General features: G+C 40.3%; 1 protein-coding gene and 1 long non-coding RNA gene across 2 annotated transcripts in view; one reads left to right on the forward strand and one right to left on the reverse strand.

Annotated features, from left to right (window-relative positions):
- Positions 1-3,157: 3,157 nt before the first annotated feature.
- On the reverse strand, positions 3,158-3,748 carry LOC129785323 (uncharacterized). The gene is made up of 2 exons (XR_008749245.1): positions 3,633-3,748; positions 3,158-3,598 (listed from the first exon to the last, which is right to left on the reverse strand). It is a non-coding gene; the product is annotated as an uncharacterized LOC129785323 (long non-coding RNA).
- Positions 3,679-25,305, forward strand: part of SPAST (spastin) — a 39,515-nt gene continuing 17,888 nt past the window's right edge. Inside the window, 8 exon segments of the mRNA XM_055816463.1 lie at positions 3,679-3,887; positions 3,889-4,231; positions 8,224-8,307; positions 9,627-9,710; positions 15,282-15,377; positions 22,070-22,257; positions 23,255-23,388; positions 23,712-23,805. Coding sequence (XP_055672438.1) covers positions 3,828-3,887; positions 3,889-4,231; positions 8,224-8,307; positions 9,627-9,710; positions 15,282-15,377; positions 22,070-22,257; positions 23,255-23,388; positions 23,712-23,805 — 1,083 coding nt within the window. The 5' untranslated portion in view covers positions 3,679-3,827.

The following is a 25,305-nucleotide window of genomic DNA, read 5'->3' on the forward strand; positions in this document are numbered from 1 at the left end:
GTCTTTATAACCTTTTTATTTTTGGCTTGAGAAAGTGGTTCCATTACTGTAGTCTTAAATTTTTTGAGAAAATAAACTTCTTGTTTTACAGTAGGTCTAATTCTGTTTTCTTGCTGCAGTGACAACAATTCATGTGAATGATCTAGCTGACACACTTAAGAGATCAGCAATATAGAAAAATAACAAAAAATACCATGTTCTCATCAGATTATGCTTCAGTGTAATTACCTAGTACTTGATTGTGATTAAGTTTGCTTACATCAGTAAGCTGGAAATAACGTTTACAGAACTGGCCGTTCTGTTAAGTGTGATAAACAGGCTTCAAAGCTGGTGCAGTCAGTCACAGATTTGCTACTTGACTGAAGGATTTAGAATTGTAGCAGAACTGCAAGCTCTCTTCGTCGATGTGGGTACCTAGTACTATCACAGCACTACCCAAACTAGCCAACTGCAACAAGGTTTTTACCATCCCATACCAGGTTAACTTCAATAAGTAGTTCTTGTGCCTTGCCCTGACACAGCCACCAAATCCCCTCAAGGTTTCAAAAGTTCATCTACTGTCTGTGCTGTTTCTTCAGCCTCTTCAGGCCAATCCACCCTGCTTCTTCTCTCTGCTGTGTCTGGATTCTCTCTTCATCTGAGCACCTCTTCCAGACAGCCTCTCCTCATCTGGGGCACCCCTCCTTGTCTCTCCTACATCCAGGGTGCACTCTTTCTATTCTGCTTCTTCTGGGTTTCTCTTCCTCTAGTGTTCCTCTTCCCTCCCCCTTAGAGCTATTTAACTACTTAGCAGGAACCAGCCACAGCTGCACATTATCCATGTCAGCCAACCCACCACCCCTGAAGCCACCCCACAGCTGTGTATTATCAATATTAATTAACCTGTACATAATTCCTCTACAATTCCTCTACATAGCGCTGGCAAACTTAGCTGATGTTGAGGAGGCTAGGTGAAAACACAGAAAGCAAAATCCTCAGGTTTTTTTTTTTTAATTAAACAAAATAGGAATACAAATAAATTCTTCACATGAGGAGGTGTAAACTGTTAATTCCATTTTGAGGTCCTCTCCTAATTTTTCAACGTGTTTAAGCAATAACATTTTAGAGAATTGCATCTAGAATACCTGAATTTGTGGTAGCAATGGCTACCCAAGGGAAAAAAAAAATAATCCTTTTGCTCCTAGCCCCCTGATTCCCCACTTATGCACTGTCAGTTATATTCAGGTTTTGCAATGATGTCGTGTTGGGAGTGAGAAAAGGGTTTCCTAACTTGGCCTTTTGTGTAATGGTTAGTTGTGGTGTCAGGGTAGTTGTACCTAATTTCTATGATTGTGGTGTTTGTCTGCTCCGGTTCCAAAACTTTTCGCTAAGAAGCATACCACGTGCTTCCTCCTGTATTTCACGAGTCCTCAGTCTTCAGGGCAAAGCCAACTTAGGTGGATGAGCTGATCTAACAGCTACCCTTTCCAGAAAGCAGGAGGTTTCACTTCTTCCTCCACCCTTCTCTGGTGTTCATCAGAACCCTAGCTGAGCGAGGACATCTCCCTCAGTCAGTAGAAAGCCATCTATTGCTCTGATTTGTTTTTTTAAGTCTTTTTTTTTTTTTTTAACTACACTAATGTTATGCTAGACTGCTAATTAGAATAGTTCACAGACAGGTCCCAATGACTGCTGGAGCCAGCTTAATATAGGGGAGTAGGGTGACTGAACTCACAGTTCACTAAAATACTTCGTTGCCAAAGCAGCGAGCTGATTCTGTAGGCTCTCACTAAAAGCATTATAACTGGCTCACAGTTTCTGACTGATGTCTACTTCTGGCTTAACAAGTTATTTCCCTAAAAGGTGCACTGTTTACTAGTGCATCGTCTGTATTTTATTGCCATGATATAGTCACATGACTTACAAAGGTGTCATTCTAAATTTTTAAAAAAGTAAAAATAACTGAATAGATTGAGGAGTCAGGACTGTTTGAGATTCGATGTCTTCCTGTTGTCATTCAATCTATCCCTTAATTTATTAATAAACTTATTCCTTCACTAGTTTTTCTACTATTTTGCTCAGGAATGGGATGACACTTCAGACAGCAGATGGATAATGGAAACTGTAGACTGGTAATCTTCTGTCATGTGGCACATTGAACTTGATGTTTTTGAATGCTACGTAGTATTAACACTGCATGACATTTCTGGAATTTATTTGATATTCCAAAATGTATTAAATTTTTATATCAGGAAACAAAGAGGGTGGAGTATTGTTGGTTGGTTGTTTTTTTTAAAGGACAGTTTGGTATCTTGGAAAAAAATAGATTCTGAACCTTTTTTCAGTCAGGAGTGCACTGGAAAATATTACATTATATTTTCACAATAGAAGTACATCATCCTTCTTATAAGATGCAGAAGAAGAATGAACCTTGCTGCATTTTGTTTTGGCAATGATAGGTTTACTGTCTCTGTCTCATAACGGTTCTAGGTCATGAATAGTTACTTTAGGTCATATGTTTACATGTTATTTTATATGTTAATAAAAATCTATTTTATACAGTAAGAAAAGTAATACTCAGGTCTGATGTTAAAAAACCCACACTCTCCTCGGTCACATAAGAAAAAAAATACACATTACTGGGGAAACCTTATGTACTAAAGTTGCATAAGCATAAGCAAATAAAAAAAACCCCCAGCAGTCTTATTTAGGAAAAGACAATATAACATTGGGGACAGTAGTGATTTCAGTTTGGCATATCCTTTTAATTAAACACACAATTTCTTGCTGAAAGCTAGGGAAGCTAGCTGGTGCACTGAATTATTTCATAGTGTTATTAGGCTACTGTATGCAGGCCTGGGGTGGAGGAGAGGGATGATCTGCCATAACGTCACATCAGCAGCTCTCAATTTTATTTGTAGAGCAGTGAGCGTGTGACAAAGCAAGACAACCAAAACCCCAACAAACTTAACAACCTAAAAGAGAAGCATGGGGAACGAGTTTGCTGTAGCCTTGAACAAAACCACAGCAAAACCAGGGGCAGGTGGTGGGAACGGAGATGTGCGGGGTGCCCACCCTTGTTTGCTAGACCAAATGTATCAAAGTGTTTTAAGATTTTGAAATAACCAAAGGAGTAAGGAGTTGGAGGATCTGTCTCATTAGGGAAGATGCAAGTAAGTAAATATATAAATAAATGCTTTAATCAACAAACAATTGATAACGGTGGGTGGGCCAACCGGGTATTCATATTTGTAATGTTGGTAGAAAAATTTAGTTCAGATTTTTTTTACCCCGAACGATGTACCCATCACGTGTGCTGGGTTACGTGAGTCCCCTCCGTGTGCGGAGCCAGCCTGTCACGGCGGCTGCGGAACGGCGGGGCGGCGGCGGGAGCGGCCGGGACCCCCGGGGCTGACCGCAGGCGGGGGACCCGCAGCGTTACGCCTGCGGGGTGTCTCACAACGCCGGTCGCGATAGTTAATGTTGTGAGATTATGCATCGCCTTTCCGCTCGGTGTGCGGACGCCTAACGGTCTCGGCTAGGGCCGGAGCAGGCTGCTGCCGGAAAGCAGGCCGGGTGGCGTGGCCGCGTTCCGCCCGGGAGCCGCCCCGCGCCGCGGCTCCCGCCGCCGCCCCGCCCGCCCCGCCCGGCACGCCGGGAGCTGTAGGCGCCCGGCGGCGCCGTCCCCGCCTCCTATTGTGACCGTCGCCGCGGCGCCCGGCAGCAGCGGCGTCGCCGGGGCCCTGCGCGCTCCGCCCCCCGGCGCCCAGCGAAAGGGGCGTCGCCGCGGCCTCCGCCATGGCCGGTTGTTGTCAGTCGCTGGCAGCGGGTTATGGCGACGGCGGTGAATGAATTCTCCGGGCGGCAGAGGGAAAAAGAAGGGCTCAGCCGGCTCCAGCTCTGCGCCTCCGGCCGCCGGGGCCTCACCCTCCTCGCCGCCCGGGCCGGCCCCCCCCCGTGCCGCCGGCGGGGGCGGCGGCGGCGTCCCCCCACAAGCGGAACCTCTATTACTTCTCGTACCCGCTCTTCGCCGCCTTCGCCCTGCTTCGCTTCGTGGCCTTCCAGCTCGGGCTGCTCTTCGCCTGGCTCTGCGAGCGCCTCTCCCGCGGCGCCCTCATGGCCGCCAAGGGCAGCAGGGCCGGGGCCAGCGACGCGCCCGAGCCCGGCGGGGCCCCCGAGATGGTGCGGGCCTGTCACAAGCGGGCCTTCGAGTGCATCTCCATGGCGCTGCGCATCGACGAGGACGAGAGAGGTAGGGGAGCGCCCCGGGCCGCGGGGAGCCGGGCCGGGCGCTGCCGGGCGGGCGGGCAGGGCCTTCTGGCCGTGTGCCGGCGCTGCCGCTCTGAGGTAAAACCAACCGAAACCCGCTTGTGTGGGAGCCGGGGGTCGCGAAGGAGCCGGAGGGGAGCTGCGTGCCGTGCCGGTGCCCCGCGCCCCACCGCCCCGGCCTGCCCCCCGCCGCCCGGCAGGCCCGGGCCCGCGCTGAACGGCGCGGCTCGCCGAGTGCCCGCGCAGCGCGGCGGTCGGGCTCGCTGTGACAGGTGCTGGGTGCGAGGTCGGGGGTGAGGCCATTAACAGTCGGGCACGGCGACCGTGACCAGCCGCACAACAAAAGCGCCGGGGACAATAACAAGGGCGCACCCCGGGAGTGCTGCCCTGGCGGACGGTGGCGGTGTTGGAGCGGCTCTCGGGAAACTCGGCCCCAGACTGCCCCTGTGGAGTCGGCTGGCTTCGAAGGAAAGAAATATTTCGTCGTGTTTTGGCAGGTTTTAAAAATTATGTTTCTTAAGCTGTTGGACATGCTTACTCTTAAAAAACCCTACCCCAGTGTGACCAGAAGACCTTAAGGAGGACGTCAAGGGTTTGATTAAATAAAACACAGGAATGAGGAATTCTTACTTTTCTTCCAAGGGGATGGAAGAACCCCACAGTTGCTAATGCATTTGATTTAGCCATTTATTCTAAATGTAGCAGCAGAACTCTCGGTACCCAAAAGGTAGTCCTTAGGGGCATGCTCTGTTGGGTTTTAAAATTCGCTGGAAACATTAGAATACCTTATTATACCCTTTCAGTTGACCTTTAGTGAAACAGCTGTCCTAGAGGAGGTGGTTGAAAGGGTAGAAATAGGCCTTCCATAGAAGCCACACGCTGAGAGCACCATAAAAGCCAGGGATGTGTCTTGCTTTGCACTGACAGTTTGGGAGCGGCAGCGGTGAGCTGTGGGAGGGGAGAACTCCCCGTGCGCGGCGAGCTTAGTTCCAGCAGATGTGCGGTGTGAGAGCGCTGAGGGTCACAGGAGCCAACCATGAAAGAAGGTGAGGTAGCTTCAGACTTCAGCGTCGTCAATGATTCCTCTGTGAAGAGCAGCAGTCTTGAATTATCGGGTGCCTGTTTCACTGCTGTGGCTTACAGCTGTTGGTGGTTTGAAGGGTAAACCTTCAAATACCGATTTTAATCGTGGGCTTGCTTTGTAGATCCTTTTAGAGTTGTCATATATTAATTAACTAAGCAGGCCATACATTTAGTAAGAAGTTCTTTAACACAAACAATTGCAAAGCTGTTACGACCCTGCAACTGCAATATTAATTTCACTGAGAAAGGACTGACGTTGCTTTAGTACGTAGATTTGTTAGTTTATCTGTTTTCGGTGGAATACATACATACCTTTGAATTTATCTGATCTGTAAACAAGCTGTATTTTTTTAATAGCTTCCAACAGAAAACAGTATATTAGCATAGTGCGCAAAATGGTTGGGATTTCTGGATTGCCCAATATCCTATTAATTATGTGGTGTGTTTGCTGTTTTGGAAGCTGTGCACACTTCAGTAGTTCTAATAGCACTGCTGGTAACTTTTATGCTTCTGAATTACTGGGGAAATTAATATTTTTGGTTTGGTATTTGCAAAATCAAGCTTGAAATCTTTTCCTGGAACTGAGAAGGCACATTTGGTGGGTTGACCCCAGCCAGCAGCTAAGCACCCACACAGCTGCTTGTTTACTCCCCTCAGTGGGACAGGGGAGAGAAAAGAGAAAAAATGAGAAAACTTGTGGTTCAGCATAAAAACACATTAAGAAGTGAAGGAGAGGGGGTGTGGAGGTGTGGAAACAAGTGATGTAAAGGCCATTGTTTCCCAATGCCCAGCCAGTTCCTGAGCAATGGGTGCCTTGGAAGACAGCCCCCATCCAGTTATTCCCCTACCCAGGTTTTTATTGCTGAGCATTATGTTAGAAGATACAGAATACCCCTTTGGCCAGTCTGGGTTGGGCATCCTGCCAGTGCCCTCTCAACTTCGTGTGCACCCCCATCCCACTCACTGGGGATCTAGAGTGGGGAAAAAGAAAAACACTGAGATTGTGCTATTCAGCAACAGCCAAAACATTGGTGTGTTATCAACACTGGTTTAGTCGCAGATCCAAGACACTGCACCATAGTGGCTGTTAAGAAGAAAATTATTCCCATTCCAGCCACGTGCAAGGAATGTGACATTTGTTGTATTTTTAATGCCTTAGTCACTGAGAACTAGTAAACCATTTTGTGTGGATTCAGAGCGCTACCTTTGCAAACAGCTCGGTGTGGTATATTGCTTTTAAAACTTCTCGAGTTAGAAGTTGGAGGTGAGATTTTAGTGGTGACCTTGGCATGTTTCTGACTGCTTTTCAGAATACCAGAGGTAGCTGGAATAATCTGTTTTGGTTTCTAATAGCCATAATCAACATTAGATTTACGCTGCAGTTGAACCTGTTTCTATAGGTGATGGGGAGAAGCTTAAAGAAAAAAAGGCTACAGAGAGAATCAAAGTCACTCAGCTTCAGCATTGTAATTTATCTGGCTTTGTCCTTAACAGCCAGGCAGAGGCTGGCAGAGAAAGGGTAGTAGTAAAATGATTCCCAAGGTGTGTGATGTACATGACTGCAGCAAGGCACTACTCCTGCGGTATGTTGTCACAAAAAAGAGCAAAGCATGGAATTACCTGCACAGGGTAACATGCTAAATGTTATTAAAAGATTTTGCATCTGGAGCAGAGCAAGAGAAAGCCCTTAAGAGGATTCTAGAAATGTAGTGAAATATTTTTACTGGCACTAAAATTTGTTAAAAAATAGGTTTGGGACTGAAGTTACCGAAAGATTGGAGTGCTGAAGCGACACAGTCGCTGCTAACTGGCACTTAGGAATAGTTTTGTGAAACGTTACCTCTTCTCTAAGTAGCATAATGGTATCTAAAGGTTTCATTCGGAGGTGTTTTTTCTAGCACTAGCAGTGTGTTAATGCTAATCACGTTTAAATTGTAATACCTGATGTGCTGTATTCCTGTGTGGAAAGGCATACCTAGAGCACTACCTTGCAAAAGTATGTTTCCATATGCAGGCAAGTATTTTTTTAATGCAAAGTATTTATGGAAGGGGAGCAATATGAAGTAGATACTCCTATCTCTTTGATGGGTTATTTGCTGTCACAGTGTCAGATAATATAGGTTAGGCATAGGCATATTCACAGTTTTATTTGCTGTAATATCTATTTAGGACATTGTTGGTACAGAGGTGTACTCTAATTCTGCATATATTGTACATCACGTGAAAGTTGAGACACACCTGCAATACGAAAGTTTTATGATAAGATGAGCAAAGAAATGCCCCCATGACAAATGAGCTGTTCTGTGCAAAAGGTAACCAGACGAAAAGTGTCTCGTCTCACTCATGTAGTATCTTAGACTCATTGCATCGCTTCTTGAGTTTCTTTGGTGTTACTTTAGCTTTGGCTGTCATATGAAGATATGAGAGACACCTCTCAATTTGATGTTCCAGAAATAAAACCTGTTAATTTCTGATAATTTCACCTTTTCTGTTGTGAATGAATATATGTAGGCTAGCTTTTTAACCTATATTTTGGTGTTTGGTTTTTTTTTTTGGGGTGGGGTGGGGTGGGGTTGTTTTTTGTTTTTTTTTTGTTGTTGTTGTTGTTTGGTTTTTTTAGGGGACCACTCTATCTAAGGCAGATGGAGAAATATTCCTAATACAGGCAAAAGTGATTTGAGGCTGGTGTAGTACCTGTTTTTAATAGAAAAGCTTATTTGAAACTAAGTAGATGGAAAGTTGACAGTGTCCCTTTAAGTGTTTCTTTAAATTGTAGGATTTGGTTCAGATATCTCTTCCTTCCTCTTACTTGTTTTACCTAGCATTATATGGAACCATTCCTAAGCTTTAATTCATAACAGAAAATAATGGGTTCACTTCCTTTTTAAGCAGGACAAAAGGAACAAGCTGTTGAATGGTATAAGAAAGGAATTGAAGAACTGGAAAAAGGAATAGATGTCTTAGTAATTGGTCAAGGTAAGCCAGTTTTGAGTTTTGTGGAAAAGATTTTCGTTTATGGCTTCTTCAAAGTGAGGAATCAATATTTTTAAGTATGGTAGGTGCTAGGAGCGGTCTGCTGTATGAATTAATTCATAAGTGTTTCTGATTCCTGTTTTAGCTGTAGGTGAACACCGTCCATTTCTCTGTTCTACCATAATGTTTTGGTCTGTAACACATGCAAATCTTGCTTCAAATATTTTCAGACAATCCAAAATCATAAGCAGTTCATGTAAATTCTCAAGCAAAAACACTTGATTTCTTATTGAACGGGAATGCCAAAATATTGAGTTCTGATTTGATTTGCCAAAGTTGGCAGTTTGTGTTCTCACTTATGCAGAGTTTTATATTCCCTTAAGTGTAACTAAAAAAGAAACACCCCAATTTGGAATGGTCTAGCATTGTGTTTCTGAATAGCTTATGCCAAAATAGCTGAATGTTTTTAACAAAGGAAGAAAGCCATCTGTGTATATGGAAATGTTTTTAAGCTGTAGTGTAGAAGCAGGTATGTACCATAGAGAAATAGGTGTAACGAAGGACTTGTTAAGAATTTCTGCCCTCAAAATAATAAAACAATTATTTTGTATATATTATATAAATATATTTTTAATATAAAATAAAATAAACTTCCCCAAACCCCCAAACTTGTAACTGCTTTTGCAGACTGCAGTTTTGTTCCTCAACTATGTTTAGAAATGTTTGTGAACAGTATGTGGTGATGTGTTACTTATGCAGCAGTGCCAGTGGCATTTGATACAACCTGTCTAAATTGCAGTTAAAAAAAAAAAAGCTTGACTTGAACAGACATATTTTATTTTTATTTTTTTTTTAGGAAATTGTGATATTAATGTCTATAATTCTGTGTGTTTTGAAATGTAAAGGGACACAGTCAACTGAATTTAAATATGTTAATTTTGCCAAAGTGAATTACTTCAAATTGTACTTGCCTCTCAGTCACTTTTCAAGCTTTTTAAAAATCTTTCTTTATTTGACTTCTGTTTAAAAAAAATGCAGTGACAAAGAACATCTCTTAGGTCAGCATGAAGTGTTAGAGAATATGCAAAGCAATGCTTGGGTTGCCGCCACTCTGTGAGCAATATTGTAAAGCAGATCGTGTCAACTAACTACATCTTGCTTAAATGGAAGGCTTTTAGGATTTTTCATTAGTTTTGCAATGAAGTTCCTTAGTGCAAGGGGTAGATAAGGGGTGGGAGGAAGAGGAGGGAAGGCTGGGTGTCGGTATTTTAGCACTTAAAAATTTGCCAAATTGTGTTTTAACATCGATTTTTCTTTGTAAGGTGATCAGTGTGAACGGGCTCGACGTCTGCAATCTAAAATGAGGACAAATTTGGCAATGGCCAAGGATCGCTTGCAGCTTTTAGGTACCAGTTACAATTCATGACTTTGGAAAGTTTGTCATTATTTGCACAACGTTATGTAACGCATTCTTCTAAAATACTACTTTATTAAAGTGAAGGAGTTGTTATCTGTGCAGCGTCTCTTAAGTTTGGGTTTTAGCTGAGAGTAAGCAGTAACAGTTTTCAATGCTGCTGATGGATTTTGAAATTGGAATCTCACTTCCCTATACCTTAGAAGTAGGATTAAAAGTGACTGAGAATCTTCTATGTTATAGCACGCTTGACTCATAAACAGAGGAAGTCCTGACTAACTTTTGTTGGAATTAGTTTAGAATTTCTGTGCTAGAACAGCAGTAAAACTTACTGTTGCTGATCATGAGTGCTAAGTGTGCCTTCTGTAACTGTAACTGCTTCATGTTCTGTTAATTCTGCTGTCACTTATATAACAATTTTCTTGATTAGTGGTATGTGCTGTAATAATAATTTTTTAGCATTATGTAGACCGTAAGGTCAAATCCTCGTTCTTGTAGTTTTTATCTAGTAATGTTCTATTTTAAGACTAGCAGGTAAGATGACTTCTTCTCAGAAGCATAGTGTTTTATAGTTTTAGCTTTATCAAAACTAAGTGTCATAGATAAGCTCTTAACGGACAGAATAGAACAGGCAGGATTGGAAGTGGCATCTTGCTGTGCGTGATAAACGGAGATTGCACCCATCAAGCAGCAAACCCACAGCTTTGTGTAGGGCATCCTCTAAACTGAGAATTTTGGAAACTCTTTCAGTTCAGGCAATAAAATTAAAGATTTTGTTTTGTTTAAATTGCTTTTTAAGGGAGAACTAACAAAGGTACTTGAGTTTAACTTGAATTTCTGCATCTTGCATGGTCTTGTTTTGATTCTACTAACTGCCTCTCCTAGAAGTGTATAGAGCAGACAGGAAAACTCATGTTCTTTTCTTCTCCTATGCTTCATGATTCTGTGGTCCTAACTGGTGATTGATGGAGAAGTTGTGACAACCACAAGAAAGTGAACCCTTTCCCCCCCACCCCACCCCATCCCCGTCCCTTTGAGTGTCCTTTGTTCTTTTGGGAGGAGGAAAAAGAAAAAAAGTGAAGGGAACGTGGGGTGCAAGAGGCTTTCTGCTTCTGTGCTTTATTATGAGTGTTGGTGGAACCTTAGTGTAGCAGAAAAGGTATCTTCTAGTCATTAGGGTTAAAGGCTGGCTTGTAGAGGTTATGTAAACTGAGGAACAAAAGTGTGAAAGTGAATACCTGCTGACAGTCTTTGGTAAGGTATGGCTTGTTGCTGACATCCTAACTGCAAGTAACTAGGGTTTCTTTAAAAAAATTGCTGGTTTTTGAACCTTGAAATAGCAATGCCTGTGTTTTGTGGGTAGTGCTTCGTACTTGCTTGTGTTAGTATAGCAACCCTTGCAACATTGATAAGTTGCTTGCTTTCTGTGCTCTGATTGTAAAGATAAAAAGGGTAGACATTACAGGAAACCTGACTTGAAGTCAAGCTGGTACGTTCATCTCTACTAGCAGAATGTGCAGTCACATGCTATTTGCATGCTTCGTTCAGAGTGCACACTGAAAGGTAAACAGAATAGCGTTTGTGTAAGTTGATGTCAAATATGGTTTTATTTTTACTTTGAAATTATCAGAAGTTTAGTATGTTGTTTTACATAGGTTCTTGTTCAGTTTGTGCTAAGGATCTGCCTCAAACAATGGACTGAAAGCAAAATATGGGTAGAAAGGAGCAAGTGAAGTCATCTGCCCTTTAGGAAGGAAAAAGATGTTGTTTGGAGAGGTGACTCCAATGGATTTAAATCCCTGCAAGCCTGATCATTATGGATCTATTTGAGTAATATTTGTTATACCGTCTAACTAACTTTCAGATATTGGCAGCATCTGTGTTAAATACTTTGTTTCCTTTTACATGGATTTTGTGGAAATTTAAGGTAATCTAGAGTTGAATTGCATGTGCAATTCTAAAGGTAGCTTTTACCTTGTTACCTAGAGTAACAGATACTTGTAAGTTTTTAAGTGGCGTAGGGATGCTTTTGTAGTTGAACTAAACCTGAGGCTCTTGAAGCTTTTAAGGTTCAATAAAGTGATTTTTTTCCTATGAATCCAACTCTTTAAGATCAAAGAGTAAGTGTTTTCCTGTAGCCCTGTGGAATTTCTCCATTTTTTGAGGGAGAATAGGCAAGTCCTTTATTGCATCAGCTGGCAGAATAAGACAGACTTAAAGTAGACAATAATATAAAATATTTCATCCTGCTTCCTAGTAAGAGACATGATTGCAAACTGCCTAACTGAAATGCCATTCTCTCAAGCAAGTTACATTGGTAATACATGGAAAGTGAAAATTAAATCATATGGATTATAACTGTCCCTTAATAGTGCTCAGTGCTTTTATTTTTTTTTTTTTTGGAGTGTGTTGGATCATCAATGTAAATTCAGTCGCGTGATGCCACTGATGGGGGTGTGGTGTCTGATTGCATGCGTGTATTATTACCATGTGTCATCACACCACTGGTGCCTTTTATTGTTCGATCAAGAGGATGTAGGTGCTTACTGTGGATGATGGCTTTAATATTTTGAGCCCTGTTTTCATCCTGAGTCTAAATTACTGTGCCCTACTCTGTTTAAAGACATACTGTGACACAGCCTGAAAGCTGAAGTTACTCCAGGTATGTTTCAGAGCACCTCAAGGTGATTCTGTCACTTGTCAGTCCAGTGACAATACTGAGTTATGCTTCCAAGTTCTGCCATTTGAATTGGTGGTGGCCCCTGTTTTTTGTGGTCTAGGGTGTGTTAGCTGTGCAGTTATTTAAGATGAGTGGATAAATCTTGCTCTGATGGTCTTCACAGACCTGATCTCTCCTGGATCACCCATGTCAGAATCATTATATTTGATGTATTTGGAATCACAGGAGGATATTTGTTTTCTACAATACCTCAGCAGTTTGCTGTTTACAGTGAAGTGCAACACTATTCAATTCTAACACTATACACATGTTGTACCAATCTGTGTTCCCCCATTTCAGAGAACCTTTCTGTAGGGGGACAGATTCCTAAGATCAGCACAAGTGCCCTCGTTGCTTTGGTTGAAGGATGCACATGGCACATGTTTCAAATACCTTTCATCAGTATCCTCTTCAGCAATAATTCTGCCTGAGTATAGATACAGACTTCAGTGGACATCTTTTGAGATTCTTCCACTTTCTTGGAGGTGTGGTGGTGGTTTTGCTTCAGGCTCATGTTATGGGGTAACTTTTTTTTTTTAATTAGAAATCAGTCACATTGAACTCAAGGTCTAGAGTTGCCTAAATAAGAAAATGGCTGCAATGGCGTTTATTTGGTAGGTTTATGTCAACTAAGTATCATCAAGGACAAATAATGAATGGGATTCTGTAAACACTTTGAAATTTTTTTTCCCAGTGTCCCTGGAGAAATAGAGAGAAAGCATTAAAATAAAGGTGATAGTGTCCTGTTAATTCCCTGGAACAATATTTAATAGCTCAATTTATTTTCATTATTCCAGTGGGTTCTACAGCTACACTGTCTCTCAAGTGGTATATTTGCTTTATGTAATTTTATGTGCAATATTAAAATTACATGTTAATGTGATGGGAAGATGGTGTGTGAATTGAAACAGGCCAACAGCTGGATTGCATCTTTTTAGTTGCAGTTTTGGAGTTCCTGAATATGTGGAACTAGCTAAGCCATTGATAACTGTGGTAAAACCCCAGTCTCAAACTCCAGTGTTGAAGCAAGTAACATCTCCTGAATTGCTGCCCAAGTCAATTGATTTAGTTATGGTTACTCACTAGAAGGGTTGGGGTTTTTTGTCAAGTTCAGAAATGTTCTCCAAAACTTGAGTATTTAATATCTTGTCAAGTCTATTAATACTTGTTTTGTTTCCTAAGCTTCTCTATGTACTTTCCATTCAGACTGCATGCGCTGGGCAAGGACTAGACGATTCCGCTGTCTCCTTCAGTAGTGCTGCGCCCACTGAAAGAGTACGCTCTGTGTGTGATCAGTCGTACTGAAAGGACTTTTCTTAGACTTCTTCAGAGGGAGGTTTCTTAGGGTAACTTCTTGCAAGTTACAAAGCTTGTGGGTGGTTGTAGGCTGTTGTGTCACTAACATTTGTTTTACCGTACCTGGCTCTTCAGTGCTTTCAGTTTAAAACAAAGTAAACCCTAGGTGCGCATCCTAATCTTGAACTTGAGCTTTTCATATTTGCCTGTAGCTACTAGGTTTTCACTCTAAACCAGGTCTTGTTCAGTTGGAAAGTTATTGAACCATCGCTTAAGCTACTGGGTCTAAAGATACCTTTCAGGGAAGCTAAATGGTGAGTGATCAGGAGCAGGCAGAAGGAGTGAAGCAGAAAGACTAGAAAAGATCTGTAACAGTCAAAGAACCAGAAGCAAGGTAGTGTGTATGCGTATTGGTTGTACAGTCTGCACGCTCTGAATGGCAATTCTTCCTCCAGTCAAGGCAAATATTTATGCTCTTGGGTGTGCACATTTTCAGTAGAGTTCAGCTTTTTTTGCATGTGTGTTTTCATGCTGCCAGAGGACATCGCTCCTCTACTTGGCAATCTCTTTTCCTGCAGCTTCTTGGTATTGTTATCTCTTGGGGTGAGAGCAGAGGGAGAGGAGCAGGGCGGGTGTGACAGTGTATGCCTTTCATCCTTACAGAACATGTTTTCCTTTTTACAAAAAAAGGTGTGTGGGTGTGTGAAATAAAGATGGGAGAGGCTGTAAAGCGTCCCAAAAGACGTAGAGGTTTTTAATTGCAGTGGGAAAAGCAGGAGTAGTAGGTGAGCTGCAGAGAACAAATAGTCCTGAGACTTAATTCTTGTTTTGTGCCATTTGCAGCCTTGCACATCTCTGCCTTATGTTTTGGCTAATTTATCAGGACTACTTAGAGTTAATTTCTTTTTCCTTAATCTTTAACTTTATAAATCTTATATTCAGATGTTTCTGAAGTTAATCCTCTTAAAGAATACAGCTTGCATGACGATTTTATTAATTTCAAGGCACTTATATTTTTAAGTAGAGATTTTGAAAGGCATCATCATAATCTATATATGGTGTTTTGCTTGAGCAGTTGAGGTTTCTCTAAAATGTTGACTGGCTGTTCCTACTTAAGTGAAACATCTAATATGCGGGAAAGAAATGACTCCTTGCCAGTTGGTCAACAGTAATGCCTTGGGGAGGACTTTCAGAAATGGGTTATCAACATGAATATTTAGTTAATGAAGTTGAATTAATCCTTACCATTGCTTTTGGGAAGTAACTACAATCACCAGACTGGAAGGATTGTTGTGATTAACTCAGCCATAAATGGCTAGTTTTAAAGCTGTTTTCAGTCATGCTTATAATGACAGAATTTTCTTAGAAATTTGCTAAACATGTAGGATAGTTTAGAAATACTCCTTTTATCTTTAACCCTGTATCAAGTATAACAAAGCCAAACTTGACATTTGTGTGTTCAACATACATAAATTTTCTTGGTTCATTTTTGGGTTTTGTTTGTTTATTTTGTCCTTTTTCCTCCCTCCCCCTCTGTCTACTATGTAGAGAAGCTGCAGGCAGTTTTGCAAATTTCCAAGCCGCAAATGGAGGTCTATAATGACAGTACTAACCTGGCATGCCGCAATGGACATCTCCAGTCAGGTGGGTTTGGTTTTACCAGCGCCTATTGAGGGGATGTCTCTCAGTTTCTGGTGTATAACAGGGAAAAATATGCAATGCTACGTTCTGGCCCCACGAATTTTTAAAAAAGATGTTTTTATGTTTCTGTTTTTAAAGGCTTTATATAAAATATATTCCATCCTTTCTATGGCTTTGACAACACTGTTTTGTTTTGTAGCATTCAGTTCTCTCTTACAATGACTGTCCTAGAATCCAAAACTATTTACTAAGACAACATTTTATAAAATGTATTATGTTATATTCTTAAAGGATTTAAATTAAACCTGTTTTAGAAAGGGCTAAAGTCAATGTGGGCTGCGTAGGTTGTATATTGTGCCTACATAAGTAGTTCTTCCTTTATGATGGTTGTGAGAGTGAATGTGCATTTGCATTAAGCTGCTTTAAATTTCAGGGTTTTTTACTCTGAGGCAGTGATACACAATTAAAACAAGGTGGGGCAGGGTGGGGAGGGGGAACAACAGCTCTTGCTTTTTGTCAAAGAAAGTTATTTTTATCCTTTCCCAGAAGACTGCACCAGGGATACTAAAATAGCAGAAGTAAACTTGTTTGTCCATACACAAGAAATAAAGTTACTGTGAGGTTTGTGCGTTGTCTTCGGGGAATGTTTTAAGCCAGCAGTAAGCTATTGTCACAACTGTGATCTAACTGTAATTCATACGGTAAACTATAATGAGGTTAAATAAAATAGAGAGCTAACAAGCAATGGAATTCATAAAGCTTGTCTGCTGAGTCAAGAGTGGTGTTCAGTTTCCCAACTAAACTTGAAACGGTGCAAACCACATACTTTCCTTGCTTGTTTTCTTTAAGCTCCATTTCTGTTTCTGAAGTCATCTTGCTGTTTGGTTTTTTTCTTTCTAGTGTATGGGAAGTTAAAAGTGATGGAACTGTGTCATCATGTTAGGCACCTTTACATTAATATATGTGTGGTATTCTTATTTTGTCAAAAAGATGTAGCTAAAATGGCTCTTCAGTATACATTCCTATGTAGATTGACCTTGAGAACTCTTTACCTTAAATGATCCAGTTTGACTCCTGTATTTTTACCTGGTTGGCTAGAGATTGAATGAGCAAATACATACATGTACACATGAAAGTTGATAACATGCTCCGTCTGATTTTCAATATGAACAGCTTTGTACCTTTTTCTCAACGTATCTCAGAACTGGATGCTGCAGGAGAAGGCTAGACTGAACTTCCACTCTTAAAACTGATAGTTTAATTACATTTGTTAGTAACAAAGCATAGAATATCCATTGGCATCCACTGGAGATGAGGAAACATTGTGCCAGTCCTGTGGCAGGTGTTCTTACTTACAAGAAGCTCCTGTAGCAGGAGGTGGTCATTAGTGGTAGACTTGGGGAAAGTGGTGTTAGTTAGTTTATGTAATTGGAGTCATACTCCTGGTGGTTTTTTAGATAACCACTGAACCACTCCTGCAAAACTGTGCAGTAAAGGTCAGTGAAACAACTGTAAAGGATTGTGGTCTTCTGGGGATGCTTTTTTCTGAGAGTCTTCCCACTTTCTGAAAAAGACTATAGGCTAACGGAGAAACTTTCATTTACCAGGCTCAGTGGGATCTGAGGAGAGGCAGAAGAACTAAAGATAAAGAGCAGGTCATAAAGAGTTAGGTACCGGGCTTCTACTGGTTACTTTGAACAAAATTTCAAGAGGCTTGTTCCATTCCCATTTGTATTTACATTGCCACAAGTTATGAATCTAAAGTTTACTTTTGAAAGTCAGAGGCTTACCCAAAGTACTGAACTTCTTGCAGCTGTGAGGTCCCTGATAGTACCAGGGAAGTCAGCCTATTAACAGGTGTCTTGAGTGTCTTAATTGGCTGGTGCCTACGCTCCCATGCTTGCTCTCTCTCTTTTTTTTCGGCGTGTGGGGGGAGGGAGCCTCGTTTGTAAGAGTGTGTTGGTGCTACACTTTTTTTCTTAAAAGTACTGTATCAGTTTTGCTGCAATCTGCTGATGATCTTGCTGTTCTTCCTTTATACATGTTGTAATAAAGGTAGCATTTTCACGTGGACAGCTGCAATCATTTGAAAACACAAAGTGGATGACAAATTCTTATAAAGCTGTAGAAAATGAGCTTGCAGGCTACTGGGAATGAGGGGACTGCTGTTACTGAGAAAGTAGAGGAACTGAGCCACAGGGCTCTGGCATAAGCTGCCTGTTTTTTGTTGTTTTTTTAATCTGTGTAAAGTATTACCTGCACTGTTGCTTAATCGGGCTGGGCTTTTTAAAAGTCTAGGATTTTGTGAAGTGTGAAACATGGTCATTCATCATTCTAACATCAAGAAGGGGCTCTTTTACCTGTTCTTTGGTCAAAAACTGCTTTACTTTCATTAAAGACCAAAGTCTTTACAGATGTTGTTGCTTCTTAATTCTGTCTGATACTCTATTCTCACAGCTATACTGCATGTTTTATATTTCCAAAGTGTTTGTTCCTTCTCTCAAGATACTGTTTGTGTCCGCCTTTCAGACCCATTTACTTGATTCTTGTACAAATGACTACCTGTCCTTGTCTTTCTCATTCATAGTTTGTTAACTTACCTGAATAACTAATGATATTTTTCTTGAAAATTTATCTGATGGACTTATAATGAGGTTTTTATAAGAACTCATTCCAGCAGTATCACCTGCCCTTCAGTGGCAGAAGGCTGCAAGAATAACAACAAGTAGCCTTGACCCCAAAATTTATTTTGAAATACATATTTATTGTTTAATAGCCATCACTCTTGTCCTCATAGCAGTCTTAAATCAGATGTAAAACAATTTAGCTGGATTTTTTGGGGTGGGGGTTGGCTGGGTTTTTTTTTCTTCAGACATGCATGTTCTCTTTTGCATCCTGGGTGGTTGTTTTTTGTTTTTAAACTACCTTAGGAAGGAGGTTATGCCAGTCTTGCCAAAGGCAGTGTTTGTGAGTTGTATGAACTTGTTTACTGGGCGTGCAGTACTGATAGTATTTGAGTAATTCTAGTGTACCATTTTACATTTAACGTGTAAATACCAGCATGATACACAATCAGCAAAAATATTTCTCTTTCCTACCACAACACTAGCACTGTGCAAGTAGCGAGCATTTTATCTCGGTTTTCATGTGGAAGGGTTTGCTGGCATGTCTTTAATAGTAGGCATATATTGGCAATGTTTTTCAAGTTGCAAAAGATCTACTCTTAATATTGAAGTGTTTTAAAAAGCTTCCCAAGTAGAACAAGTAGCAGTACTCTTAACACCGTAATTTGGCAACAGTAGAACTTGGACTGACGTGGGTCTGTCAGCTCAGAAAGGAGAGCAACTGTATCCCTGACACTGGAATACTGGAAATACTGCTACTAATCTTCATGAAAACATTTTTTTATGCTTAAGAAGTGATGAAATGGTAGGAACTTGTTTACTAAGATGTCTTTATCTGATTTAGATGCACAAAAGAAAATATAATTTATTTGCTTTTTAGACATAAAAAGCATGTTGTTACCTGTATTAACTATATCAGCTACAGCTGCATGTTTCCCAGATTTTTTTCTGTTTCTCCAGGTGTTTGGTATAGTCAGGCTTCTCTTAAAGTTGCTCAAACCTATCCTCACTTCATTTTATCTTTAAAAACAGTTAAATATAATAAATGCATTTTAACATTTCTCTCTGTTAAGGAGCCTGAAATTGGGCACCTATGTCTGCACCTTATCACAATTTAGCCAGTAGAAAACCTCAGACAAAGTTTTGCTACTTGCTTGTTTGTAATTTGTTTGTGTTGTGTATATATTTGGATGGCAGATTAAAATTGCAGGGATGCTTTCAGGACTGGATAGCTGTTATGTCTGTATGAACCAGTGACATTAGCTTGGAGCTTTAAAGTAAATTATTCTTTATGGACTATTCTGTCCAGTCAAGAATTAGAGAGTAAAATCAAAAAGATCAAGCCACTATTACTATCCTGTAAGTATATAGGAAGTAGACAATTGAATTGTTCAGTGTTTCATATACACTTGAAAAAATATATGGTCTCTTTTGTGATTAGAACTCGTTTTAGGCACTTCCTTACTGTTTTGTGCAGAACAGTGAAACATTTGGCGACAGGCTGCTGGAGATATTATAGAGCTTTTAAGGCCACTTGCAACATGTTTTCAGTCTTTCACCAGCTGACAAATACAAATGGTTAAGAAATGTGTTTTGGGAGTTTTGCATTAGTTACAGCAAAATATGCATCTTGCGTAATGAATAGTAGGGGCTATCAGTCTGAGAAGTGACATACATGTGCACTTAAACACTTCACACTTTAGAAATAGGTAAACTTTAGATAAACTGTAATTCTGAAAAGTTTGATCACATTTTTATTTGCTGTTTCGATGAAAATTTGTACATAAAATGGAAGTTTTCCCTCTGGAGTTGACACTGAACAACTGTGTTCAAGAGTAGTTTATCTACTCTTTTTTCTGTGCTACCCATCGGGACTGACCACAGAACATAAGTAAACTTAGTGGTCTTGATTCCTGGAGGTACAGCTAGAGGAAATTGTTATTTATATTTAAACCTTTCTCTTCTCCCTTCCTCACCTTGTGTTTCCAGCTTCCTGAAATACTCCTTACCTGTGCAGTTTTATGATATTCAAAATTGCAATGTGTCTATATTGTTCTGAAGGGATGGGGGCAGTTCTGGAAAAGTGTGGTAACTGAGCAACGTGTTAGGGTGAAGGAGATGGAGAAAAACTACTTCAGCTTTTACTTTAGCAACTTACATGAAGCCTTCCCATGTTGACTTGAGGCCAGCTGTGCAAATAAGGCTGGAGGGGAAAAAAACCCAAACAAAACAGAGTGTCCCCTTTTGATTGAATTGGACCAGTCAAAGTGCTGAGTAGCTAGGTTTTTTAATAGGTTCATATACAGCTTTTTGAACTTGAAAGTTGCTAAGTATGCCTAATTTTGAGGAGTTTTTGACCTGGAAATTCCTATACAGGAATGACCAAGTAAATTTAACCAGCTCTGAATCTGCGTGTGATTTAATCAGTAGCGGGTTTGGGTTTGTTTTGGTTTTTTTACAAGTCATGGCTTACAGGTAAATGTAGTTAACAGTGTTCAAGTCCCCTGTTTTTTCCATATTGATGCATCTGCATTGTTTATGATGACCCCTGCAGAGTTTCTGTAACTCATAAAAGGGGTAGATCTGTGACTGAAGAAAGGCTTTAGAGGCTTGTTAGCCAAGTAGTTCAATACATGGGTAACTGCAGGCTGTGTAAAGATTGACTACTGGTAGTATGCAAGACCTTTATGTTTAAAGAGGCTGAGAACATGGTAGTAATTAATTGATCCTTACATGATACTGTTTCACTGAAGTATTCTTATTTGAACTTTTTAGCACAACATTTAAAATTATGATGCTTTCTATTTACAGTATTTTTCACTGAACTGAATTAAAAATTCTTCATGGAGTCATTAACTTCCTTTGCTTCAGACTGACAAGTCAAATTGAGTTGCAGATTTTTAAAATCCTAGTGAAGGAACTTGTAGGTGAAATCCATCTTGAGCTTCCTAACCTCTGATGCCATATTTCTCTCTATCTAATCAAAATGTTCCTTAATCCTTTTGAAAGGATATAAAATGAGGCAATATTTACAGTTTCCATTGCAGATGACAGTACTGCACTAGACAACTTCCAGTACTCTATTCCCACTACTAAAGGAAAAAAAAAAAAAGATATGCTGTACTCTAATCCTTAATGAGCCTAAGCAACCTGCCTGCTTGCTGTAGTGCCTTCTTACGTCCTAGTATCTGTTCTGATGCTTTACATGTGTCTATTTCTGTGCCCAGGAACCTTATTTTATGGTGTATCCCATAACAGAGAACGTAGAAATAAAGTGCTGTTTCACTTAGTACAATGATGGCCTTTTGTAGTTTAATCACTTGTGGCCAATATGTTAAGTTTTACGTGTCACCTAATTAGAGACCTTTCTGCTCCATCATGGAGGTGAATTAAGAGTAAGTGTGAACAGAATGTCTGGTGGTGTTTGAATTCAGTGGTATAATGTAATATTTTAAGACTTAGCTTATGTTCCTATGCTTAAAATTGCTTCAGAGCTGTCTGTTCAGAATTTACTCACCCACCTTGAGGTTTCTGAAGTGAAGCAAAGTTGTAAGAAAAAGCTCCTGACAGTTGCTTGCAGGTGTAATAACTATTTTAATTTTCCCAAATTAAAGTGCCTTGGTGAAGTTTCTGTGTGGAAGGTACTAGGTAGTGTTAGCTGGCATCCAAAATAACTAGCCTGCTAACATCACTTCAGGAATGAATGCTCTGAATCTAATGGCTTGAAATTTGGGGATCATTAGAATGATTATTTTTAGGAGTTCTTGGGAAGGAAAATCTTCTGGCTTCAGGGATAGATGGTGTTCTTCCCTTGTTACATACAAGACTGAGCCATTTCCAGCTTTTCTAAGTGGCTAACTAGTGGTGTTTTTTTGAGTTCCTAAAAATTCAAAACCTAACTTCAGGAGAAAGCTCCAGTTAATATCCCCTTAAAAGTACTAAACCTCTTTAAAAACTTGTATTATTCTGCTATAATACTGTATTATGTGTCACCAATGCTATCCTCAAGTTGAATTGACAGTAGAAGTATGACTGCTGAAAATGTTCTCATGACATTGGTTTTCTTTATAGAAAGTGGAGCTGTTCCAAAAAAGAAGGATCCCTTAACACACACGAGTAATTCCCTTCCCCGTTCAAAAACTGTTGCAAAAAGTGGATCCACAGGCCTTTCAGGTCACCATAGAACTCCTAGCTACAGTGGAATATCATCTTCTTCTGTGTCTAGACCAGCATCTAATCCTGCAGCTTCGACTCACAAGGTATGGTAAAGATAAATATACCAGTATACATGTGGAAAGTCAATGTAAAGTCCAAACCAAACTTTGGATTTACTGCCTTTATTGCAGTACTGTAGTAGCAGGAAGTTGTGGTGTTTTTTTTTTTAAAAACCCACAACTCTAAACCCCTACATTTTTGGCTAAGCCTCATGAGCTAGGCTGCAGAGTGGAATTTAGGTATTGGGTGGCTGCATGGGCAAGTGGATTTAAAGTATAATCACAGTATTGGATAATAGTTGTTTTGAACACTGCATGGGAAACTGAGGGAAGCTTATCTAGGAGAAAAATAAACGTTACTCCTAGTATGTAAAAGATGGAGAGAAGAACCCTCCTACTCCAGAACTATAGATATTTCTCCAGGCAAGTGCGTTGTATTCCAAAGCACGCATGCATGGATTGTATTACAACCACATCGAGAAGCAAGTTACGGTTGGATTGTGACTGAAAGACACTTACTAGTCTTGTACTAATAAGACAGAAGAATGCTCAATTTCTTATGACTGATCTCTTTCCTTTCCGTCCTGATCTACCCACTGCTGCTCCTGCAGTAAAGTAAAAAGAAGAGCAGAATGGGCAGAACATAAATGTGGCTAAATGTTGTTGCTGCTATAATATGAGGGCTTTTAGTGGCCTGTTAATGAAATAGGACAGCAGTAGAAATTCTTGCTTATAGGTATTGAGGATCTGAAAGTTTGTGATGCTCTATTTTTAGAGTATGCTAGAAAATACTGTTTTTAAAGCTTTAAAGCAACAACAAAACAACAGCCCCACACCACTGGAGTCTTAAGATATTCTGTCCGTGGTTGAATATGATAGTATGATGTATAGCAAAATACAGCGTCAGAATATCTGGTATTTGCTAACATACTAGGTTTTACTGGAGCAAATGAAGTACTGAAGTAATTTTGTTAACAGTATGTTTTAAAGGTATTATGTTGGTGGTTTTTTTTTGTTTGGCTTTTTCCTCCCCTGTCTCCAGGCTGCTCCTAAAAACAGCAAAACAAATAAGCCTTCTACTCCTACCACTGCTCCTCGAAAAAAGAAAGACTTGAAGATATTTAGAAATGTGGACAGTAACCTTGCTAATCTTATCCTGAATGAAATTGTTGATAGGTAAGTCTGAAGAAAAGTAGGCTTTTCAATGCAGAAACCCAGTTTTTCCGGTCAGCATGGTCTTGGTCTACTTGGAATGAATTTAGTACTTCTAGTTTGTTGTGGGAGTTCTGGGGATTATTTTGGGTGGTTTTTCTCTGTTACTGTGGCAGAAAGATGAAAATTCAAATAAAAAAATGTTTATCTTCTTAAATGCTTAGCAATAGAAGTTGTACATTTCCTCAGAAGGATTCTGTAGAAATAGTCAAATGCATTAAATTAGTCAGCTGCAGCTGAAAGAGTATCTCATTGTTAGACTAATTAGTATTCCATTTCTTTGTTAGTGGGCCAGCTGTCAAATTTGACGATATTGCAGGGCAGGAACTGGCTAAACAAGCTCTGCAAGAAATTGTTATCCTTCCTTCTCTTAGACCTGAGGTAAGCAAGCCGGTGTTGTTATCAGTCGGTGACAGAAGCAAAGAAAAGTATCGTGCTTCACACATGAAATGGCGATTCTTGAATCCTGTCTTTACTGGTTATTGATTGCTATTGATAGCTGTGTGGTGATAGCCATCTAGGAAAAGGAGAATGGAGAAGTTGTGTATCAAAATACTGCCATTAAATTACTAGTCTTCTGGTTAGTCAGTGTTGAAGAAAGTGACTGAGGCAAGAGCTCTAAAAAACCCCACAAACAGCCAAAACCAAACCAGGAAACTACAAACCCCTAAAAAATCAAACCAAAAACAGCCTGAAAATTTGTGAGGCTGGCTGTTCCAGATAGCTGTAGCTGTGTGTCCAGCCCTATGTAGACACATAAAGGATAAAGCCCAGAACTGGAAGAGTGAAACAAAGGAGACTTGTTTAGGTGAATTAAGTTATGACATGATCTGATTTGAAGAATATTAAATTGGCATTGTGATCATGTTGTCTGTGTGGATGTTGGTTAGACTTTCTGAATAGTCTATTCACGGCAGGACAGGATGCAAAGAAGTGTAGTGAACAAGCAAGTACTCTGAGTTGTGTAACATTTGAGGGCAGATTTCCTCGTTACTTGGCTGAGTGGAAACTGGTCATTTAATCTTTAATTTTATTTATCATAGGTGGTACCTCAAGTACTGTAACTGCCTAGATTCAGATCTGGTCTATATACTGCTGGAATTTTCTGAGCCATTTTGGAAAAAAATTAAACTGGTCATTTTCTAAAGCTGGACTTGCTGCAAGTTGCTGGACTCTTGCAGGAATTGCATGCAGTGATTTACTGCAGTGCTGATTGTTAAGCAAAATTGCTGTTTGTTTATTTGCTTGTGGGTCTCTTGTCCCATTGTTGGGTGACTAGAGTTGCTGTGTGGTCTTTCTCTTTCCTTTAATGCAGTTTCTGGTTTTGAAGCATTGCAGGGAAGAAACCCTAAACCTGCTATAACATCACAGGAATACTAGGCCTGAGGAAAACAAAGCTTTGGCATCAAATATGGATGCTCTGGTACTCTTATGCAGGAAGAAAATGACACTGTACTGTCTCTGTTACTACAGTGCTTTAGTATGTCAGGTTTGTTGTTCAGTAACATTAATACAATGAGCTGGGTGGGAAGGACTTCTGAGATGTGAGGCTTGGAGTAGTTATGGCTCTTTTCTAATAACAGCTGGTGTTTTCAATAAGGTTGTTCTCATGTAATTGTACTACTACATGCCTGCATTCCCCCCTTCTTAAATGGAATTGATGCTCTAAACTTGTTAGGCTGGTCTGTCTTGTGGAAAGTTTACTGCCTTTTATACTGCTTTCACAGTGTGTCCATGTGCACAGAACGAACATAACGTAATTTAACTGTTGTATGGGAAACAATAGTGACATGCATTAGGTCAAGTTAGTAATAGAACGTTGTTCTCCAAAAACCTATGCTGTTGTAGCACTGCTGCTGTTGCTACCACTGCTCATTAGTG

This window comes from Falco peregrinus, chromosome 11 (assembly GCF_023634155.1).
Source record: "Falco peregrinus isolate bFalPer1 chromosome 11, bFalPer1.pri, whole genome shotgun sequence".
NCBI classification, from domain to species: domain Eukaryota; kingdom Metazoa; phylum Chordata; class Aves; order Falconiformes; family Falconidae; genus Falco; species Falco peregrinus.